Genomic DNA, 8347 nt, shown 5'->3' with positions numbered 1-8347 from the left:
AGAACGGCAATAGAATGACAATTATCGCCATCTATGTGGATGATGGCTTGTTAGCCACAAACGATGAGAGCGAAATTGACGTGATCATTTCATACTTACGACAACATTTCGAAGTAAAAGTGTTTGAAGCCAAGTATTTTCTCGGGTTCGAAATTGAACAGTTACCCGATAGTTAAATTCGCATACACCAAAAAACATACGCCAAGAAAGTGCTAAATCGTTTTAACATGATTGATTGTAAAACGGTATCAGCTCCGATGGACTGCAATCAAAAACTTGGTGATTTTATCAACGACGAGCACGAAAAGGCGTTTCCATATCGAGAAGCCGTTGGCAGCTTGATGTATTTGGCAATCGGAACAAGGCCAGATATCAGTTATGCTGTTGGTGTCGTAAGTCGATATTTGGAGCGACCAAGCGCAACACACGTCAATGCGGTAAAACGAATTATGAAGTACATAAGGGGCACATTGAACACAGGCATCCTTTACAAAAGCGACAGTAAGTTTGATTTCGTTGGTTATAGCGACGCTGACTACGCTGGAGACACAGACACGAGAAAGTCAACAAGTGGCTATGTCTTCCATATTGGTTCGGGTATAATTAGTTGGGCATCAATCAGGCAGCAGTCAGTATCAACCTCTTCAACAGAAGCGGAGTATGTAGCTGCGTGTCAGGCAGTCAAAGAACTCGTTTGGTTAAAATCGCTCGTGGCCGAACTGTCGATGAAAACCGATTTTAAAATCAAGTTATACATGGACAATATAAGCGCGATTCGATTAATCAAAAACACGGTATTACACAAGCGAACGAAGCATATTGATGTTCAATATCACTTCATAAGGGAAAAATTTGAAGAGGACTACTTCGACCTGAAATACGTTTGCACCGAAGAACAAATTGCAGATATACTTACTAAACCATTGAATAAGAATCGTCATATGTTGTTGTACCAATTAATGAATTTAACCTTTTATTAAAATGTTTAATTTAAATTTTTGAATTGTATTAGACAATGAGTGGAAGTGTTGAGATATACATTGTCAAACACAAATTGATAGCATATGGCAACACTTTTCTTCTCATTCCTTTTCTAACTTCTTGTTATATCTTCTCGCATACATACAAGTATATAATTTCAGTACATCATTACCTTAAATAGTTCAGTTAAAACATCCGTTTGTAAGAGCACATTTTTCTAAAAACTAATAAACGTTCTGTAAAAGCAAATCTTGTATCCGTTTGAATCTTGGTATTTTATGTGGTTAAATTAGTCTGCGCGACTACAGAAAACAACACTTAGTCTATGTGTTAAAAATGCAACACCTGAAGCGCTGTTTTTTATGTGGTGTTAAATATAATGAAGACACCACTCATTTTTTTAACGTGCCTCAATGTACTTGGCGTAAGGAGCGTTGGGAAAGCAGCTGTGGGGTAGAGCTGCAGCGAAGTGCCTTGCTGTGCGTTAAACATTTTAAAGCAGCAGATTTCATAAATGCACCGGGAGGTAGAGGAAAGGCACGTTTGATGTCAAGTGCTGTTCTTATGGCCCTTATGCCGGAAAGTCCCTCCAACAACACTGCAACTTATAAATCAAAAACAGAAAACAATATACAAATTAACAAATTTTAACTAAAGAAAATAAATAAATAAAAGCAAAACTTCTAATTTACTCAAAAACGTCAACCAGCGAAATGTAATATTTTATTTTTCCTTACACACGCTCATTTTTATTTTTACTCTCCCGAAAACTTTGACTTTTGTAGGTTTGATGTCAATTTGGCTTCTACCTGTTTTTATTGTACCATGGGTCGTACAGGTGCTGGCAAATCGAGTTTGACGCTGTCTCTGTTCAGGTGAGTAAAGCCAAATAAAAAATAAAAAATAAAACTTTAAGTTTTGCGGACTAAAAAGCGTATTAATTTTATAAAAAAAAATTATTATTTATTAACACCGTGCGACAAGGAACAAAAAAATTTAAAACACACGAAACAATCACTACACATACTCACGAAACCAGGGGCCAAATATAGTAAAGCTGCGTTTTTAGTTTTTCTCTCGGAAGGCAGATTTGTTAAAGGTCTATGAAATTTCAAGGAATTAATTATTTTAAAAATTATTTAAATATAACTACGGTTTGTTGAAGAGTGCTCTCTGACAGCAGGTGTAAGAGTCGAGGGGCGAATACATTGGCTGTTGTGATTGCAGCTTTTCGACGGTGAGCTTTCCCTGCATTGTTGAGCCAAAATTTTTTTGCTGGACAGAGCACCCGTCGGATCTTGGCTGCAACAAGAAAGTGGTTCGGCCCTCGGGGTTTACGTACGTCTAAAACACTGGAAGCGTGCCTTACGTCTATCAAAACATGATCGATTTGGTTTCTCGTTTTTCGATCTGGAGACAGCCAAGCAGCTTGATCGATATTTGTGTGCATGAAGCTAGTACTGACTACTACCATGTTTGGGGCCTGGAGGTCAAATATTCCATCCGTGCTCAGCCTGGCATTGAGATCATCTAACACGATTTTTATATCTCCACGGTAGCAGCGCTCGTATGTGTTCTCCAAGCACTCATAAAATGGTTTCTCAGCCGAATACATGTTAATACAGCGAATCACCCGCTTTCAGCCGCACCTACTGGTGAGCAAACGCAGAAAGTGAGGTGGAAGATTCGTGTGAAGCTGAAGTTTCGTGGAAATTTCGGCAATTCTTTAACAAACCCTTATTCCTGAAAGCAGCTTTGTACTTTTGGCATAATCGGGTTTAATAACATTAAGTAGCGGGTTTAGTTTGATGGTGTAGGAGCATAGAATCGATGTCCTCAGCGCTAGGCAGCCTAAATGTGTAGTTTAAGATGATTTCCCAGTAATAGCCGTTGATAAGTGGTTCTAAATAATCAACTTTGCCAGAAGTCTACTTTGTAGTTAAACATGTGACATCATTCTGCCTTCTAGAGAACAATGGAGAGTTCCTTCCAGAATCCCTTGCAGGGGACAAGTCCAATGTCGAATGTTTTCGTAATATTTAACGAAGGCGATGGGTAATTGAAAGAAACGGACGCGAATACCAGCACTGGTGGTCGGATGATGTGCCTTCGAAGAAATGCATTGCTGTCATCGCTTTCTCATCGCCGGCCTATTGGGTGGTTCTAGTGACTCCTAATATATGTCCGCACTATACAAAAGAAATCGGTTTCGCCTATATCGGCAACAGGAAATATCGTGCTCCCGACCTGTCATCAGCCATCCCGCACCGATATGTCAGTTACTTCACCACCTGTGTGAAGGCGTGGTGCCAGTGATTAGATATCGCTGCCTGCCTATTCGCGGTCAACCCCGGCGATTTCCTTGAATATTATTATTTTTTCAACGGGGTAGGCGCCACGCTTGGATCCAATTTTGATCTCCCACGTTGACCTGCGTATGTAAATTTAGACTCTTAGCTATACTGAGACTTGCCGATGCGTACGCTCTCCAGCGGATCCACCAGTGTCCTTCCAAACGTTTGGCTGGGCGTTAGTTGCAAACTTTCTTCTGCTTGATAAAAAGACGGCAAACATATTGTTCCAATTCTGGACAGCTCTGTATGCACATTTTCACCTTACGTTTGATTCTCTATGTATTTTTTGGTTATCGTTCGTGAAATGTCAGAATAATTCGACTGAAGTGCGACTCACTCCCAATAAGCAGGACCCTAAAAATTTACACGCCCTCTCGATCAAACCGCAGTTTAGGAAAATAAACCTGAAACTAGGGCAATAGCGTGCGAGTTATTTGGTTGTTTGTTCTATTGATTTTTTTTTTTATCCACACAGAATTATCGAGGCCGCTGGTGGACGCATTCTCATTGATGGCATTGATATTGCAACCTTGGGTTTGCATATGCTACGCTCACGACTCACAATTATACCTCAAGATCCAGTACTGTTCTCCGGAACACTGCGTATAAATTTAGATCCATTCGAAGTAAAGTCGGACGATGAACTGTGGAAAGCGCTGGAGCTGTCACATTTGAAAGCGTTTGTGAAATCATTACCCGCCGGCTTGAATCATGAGATTAGTGAAGGTGGTGAAAATTTATCGGTAGGACAGCGGCAGCTTGTCTGTTTGGCGCGTGCGCTATTGCGTAAAAGAAAAGTATTAGTGCTGGATGAAGCGACAGCCGCTGTTGATTTAGAAACTGATGACTTAATTCAGGTAAGCCGAAATTTGTTGATTTGAACGGTACAAATTATTAATGTTTTCCTTTTTCTTTTCATTGCGTACCACACACAGAAAACAATTCGTTCAGAATTCAAAGATTGCACTGTGCTAACAATTGCCCACCGTTTGAATACAATAGGTTTGTTCGTCGAGCAAAAAATTTGTACGAATTTGTACGAATTATCACGATTTTTGCCCAAATCGCGTTCGTGCAGACCAAAAAATTATCCAACACTCAAAAATTGTGAGAGCAAAGTGACAGTTCTCTTGGAGAGAAGTTGCAAATTCTTGCTGGAAAAAATTTTGCCAGCAAGAATTTGCAAACACGAAAAACATGTGGTTGTGGCGCATGGTTGCATTTTTGTCTACAATAATTTGAATAAATTAGTTCGTTAAATTAAAAAATTTATAAACGAGCGATTTCTTTATGAAAAAAGGAAGTAAATAATTGTTGATATAATTAATTTAGTTAATTCCAATGATTTGAACTTAATTCGGCTGAAAAAAATGGTATTCGCAATCGGAATGCAATTGCAACCAGAGTCGATTTAAGAAACCCGACAGCTAGTACGATGAAGAAATTGAAATGTATGTTAAAGAAAGTCAGAACAACAAGAAATATACATGTATATCCTGTTTTTGGCCATCCGAAAGAATTTTAAAAATTCTATAAAAAATTGTTTATGTTTGAAATGCAACCGTGGACGCCAGCTGGCAGGGAAACTTGCAAATTCCTGCAAATTTGCGTTCGTGCAGAAATTTGCAAGTTTCTCAACATGAGAGAGAATTTGAGAGAATTTTTTCTTACTCTCTGATATTTTGAGTGTTGGATAATTCTTGCTGGATTTTCGACGAACAAACCTAATATTAGACTCCGATAAGGTTATTGTGCTGAATAAGGGTGAAATTACTGAATTCGCTTCGCCCACAGAACTACTTGATAATCCGCAATCGGCATTCTACAGTATGGCAAAGGATGCCAATCTAGTGTAATTTTGTATTATAAATGCATATAATTACTTTGGTTTTTCGTTATGCAGTTTATGTGCTAAGCTAAGTTAACATTATTGAATGTGTCAGTATAGTACTTATTTGTAAGAATAAAAGCTACCACATATAAAGCGCATAAAGCAGAGCAATTACTAATAAACAACATATTTACACTAACACCATTTAGTAATGTTTCGAGTACTTAGACATCAAAGTCAATGTTTGCGCTTTATTGATTTTATTTACTTTTTGTTTGTTACATGCACATAATTAGTTGTACGATTTTGTTTTATAATTTTTGCATCTTAAATTATGTATTGCGCTGTTATCATAGTACATATGTACATTTAAATGTACATACTTAAATAACTACTTAAACAATCGTTTCGTTCAATGTACCACAATCACAAACATACACTCAATGAAATACGGCGAGTTACAGTTAATGCTTGAGTTATCAACGTATGCATTGTTTCGAATGTGCATTTTTTTTTTTGCTGTTTTAATTTTTTTACAATTTAATATATTTTATTTCTCCTACTTGTTCAAGTGTACGGAGTTCCAATGAGAAGCCGATTTCAAACAAATAATCGATTGTGATAACTGATGTAGCTAAATTTCAGTTTCTAAATCTACCTCACGTTGCACCATTGAAGCAGATATGTATGTATGTATAAAGGCAGAAAATTAATGCTGCGCAACCAAGAATGATAGAATACAAGATTGCGCCGTCCTGGGCGTTGACATTTGTGTACCACAAGTAAACAAAGAATAGAGCGAAAAGAAGAACGAGTTAAAACTGCCAAAGCAGTTCACTTTACAGCGAATAACGTGTTTTAATTCTACTAATTTCGAAAATATTGCATTTTTCACCAAATCTATTAGAGAACAGTGAAAATTTTAGTGCACTCCATTGCTTTGCAATTGAGGCTGCTTCAGCACACGTTTTAGTGCACTCCATTGCTTTGTAATTAAGGCTGCTGCAGAAAACTGCGGCAGCATCTCAGCGGGATTGATTAGTTAACTTGCTAATGGAGGCTTCTTGGAGCAGAAGCAAAATCATTGTGAGGAAATGCTGTTATTGTAATAATAAAGAAACATTTCGGGAACGGCTTTGCCGTGCCCTATGTACACAAAATGCAGCGATTCTTCCATGCGCTACTTGCATCTACGCTACGCATCTTGCATCTTGAAGCTGTCGCAATTTAACACACAGCACTTCTTTTTATTAGATTTTACGCAGTCTTCAACTCAAAAATCACTCACAAATTGCAAATTAACACAATTTAAACTGATTTTTCACTTATAATTCAAATTCTCTTTCGCTGATTTGTAAACAAAGGTTTATTTACAAGTTACCACAACTGTCAAAATCGGCGAAACCAAAGTAGCGGTACCACTTACGGCGCCACCTTTGTTCGCTGCACCGTGCTGCGCAACTGTGTTGCCTCATTCGTCTGTATATAAGGCCTAATGTTAACTTTGCAAATGCGTTTATGATGTAATAATTTTTTAACCAACAAGTTTTCAGTTTGTTTTGCATTTTTTTTTTTGTTTTGTATTAGCATAAGTGTGAAGAGTGTAATGCGGTTATTTTATTGTCTTAAATTATGTTTCGTATTTAAACAAAAAGAAAATGTATGTATATCGCTAAGACATGTATGTGAATCCGGAGTGCATATTACTATTGTAAACTTAGCAATTTACATAAATATAAACACCTTAATAATGTTCATTATTGATAAAAAAAAAAAACAAACAAGAAAAACTCAGAATTTTGTAAAATCTTAACAACTTAATTTAATGCGACGGGCCTTCTGATACTTAGCATCATGGAACTAAATTAGATGTACAATTTTTTAACTATACATTAGAATGTCAACGCTGTAAGAATAACATTAAATATCCTTTTTGTATTATTGCAAATTACAATGAGAATAAAGCGAGTTATTTAAAAATGTACCAAACATTTTTAAAATATGTTTTTTTATTTGTATACATACTACATACATAACTAAAAGCTGATAGGAGCTTTATTTTATTGTATCTGCAAAACGGTACAATTTGCAGTATGGATGTATGTTTGTAATACTTCTTTTTGGTTGCCGCTGTAACAGCTAGTGATCCCTTTATGAAGCTTAGCAATTTGTCGATGGAAAGATAATGTAGCTCGTTCATTATCAATACATCCGATCCAAAAATATACCATCTAAGTATGACAAAGGACGGACAGCGGCAGAGAAAATGTTCTAATGTTCTGCCAGAGCGAAGTAAGGCTATGGTGGTGCGAGTCTCCCGGTGCAGACGAAGCTCTCTCTCCTGCACGTTAGGTGGCGTTGTTTCCAAAAGAACATTCACAATCGGGAGTCGGTGTTGGTCGAGATCGACTGCCTGTGAATTCCGTCGGTTAGCTGTAGAGTCCAGAGGTTGTTTTATGAACCTCTTGATTTCGTCCGTCAGTTCGTATAGATGCCTTCTGATGCCCGCGTCTGTTACACCCTAATAACTGATTTCAGAGTTTCACTGTAGATCGTTGATGATGCCTATGGTGAAGATATGTTGTCCCCATGGAATGTGCCCCGTTATCAGTGTAGTAAAAAAAAGTTATGCACATTTCAGACCGGTTGCAAATTTGTAGTGCCCGACCGAGCGTTCGACTTCGGTTACCGAACAGTTCGGCCATGAAGTTCGGGCTCGGATTCGTTTCGGCTTAGACCAAAATTGACCGAGGTTATTTTAACCTGGCTACGCCCATAGATTGTTGTTAGTATCAATTTTGTTTAAATTAGCGTCCTTAAATTTCGTAATATCGAAGTTTCAAGCATTTCTGAAATTTACCGTCATATAAAAAGTGGGCGTAATTTTAGTCCGATTTCAATAATTTTAAGCGTTTTGATTTTATGTGGCTAGCACAATAATCACACAGAGTTTGGTACAAATTCATCGAACGGTTACCGAGATACATATATGTGGTCATAAGTGGGCGGTACCACGCCCATTTTCCAAAATTTTGTCACAAACGTATTTTTTGCTAAAGAATTATTGCAAACACCAATTTGAAATAAATTAGCTTCAGTATTTACTGATTTATCGAAGATTTCGTATTTTTCTAAATTACCGTTATATGGGATGTGGGCGTAGTTATTGTCTGATTTTTAA

The 8347-nt window shown here is 37.5% G+C and overlaps 1 protein-coding gene across 1 annotated transcript; it reads left to right on the top strand.

The window, feature by feature from the left end:
* Positions 1-1788: 1788 nt before the first annotated feature.
* Positions 1789-5293, top strand: LOC118752739 (multidrug resistance-associated protein 1-like). Its single transcript, XM_036487617.1, has 4 exons — positions 1789-1856; positions 3811-4192; positions 4271-4337; positions 5070-5293. Exons 1-4 carry the CDS (start codon positions 1807-1809, stop codon positions 5189-5191), a joined length of 621 nt encoding a protein of 206 aa, XP_036343510.1. The 5' UTR covers positions 1789-1806; the 3' UTR covers positions 5192-5293.
* Positions 5294-8347: the final 3054 nt, after the last annotated feature.

Source organism: Rhagoletis pomonella, unplaced genomic scaffold (assembly GCF_013731165.1).
Source record: "Rhagoletis pomonella isolate Grant_MI unplaced genomic scaffold, Rhpom_1.0 Rhpom_scaffold_01801, whole genome shotgun sequence".
Classification (NCBI taxonomy): Eukaryota; Metazoa; Arthropoda; class Insecta; order Diptera; family Tephritidae; genus Rhagoletis; species Rhagoletis pomonella.
This window is presented reverse-complemented; position numbering and strand designations above follow the sequence as displayed.

Excerpts from the sequence above, each read along its gene's own strand:
- LOC118752739 (XM_036487617.1), top strand. The coding sequence starts at position 1,807 with ATGGGTCGTACAGGTGCTGGCAAATCGAGTTTGACGCTGTCTCTGTTC. Across the intron at positions 1,857-3,810 it reads TTGACGCTGTCTCTGTTCAG|AATTATCGAGGCCGCTGGTG; the intron begins GTGAGTAAAGCC and ends TTATCCACACAG. Across the intron at positions 4,193-4,270 it reads AAACTGATGACTTAATTCAG|AAAACAATTCGTTCAGAATT; the intron begins GTAAGCCGAAAT and ends TACCACACACAG.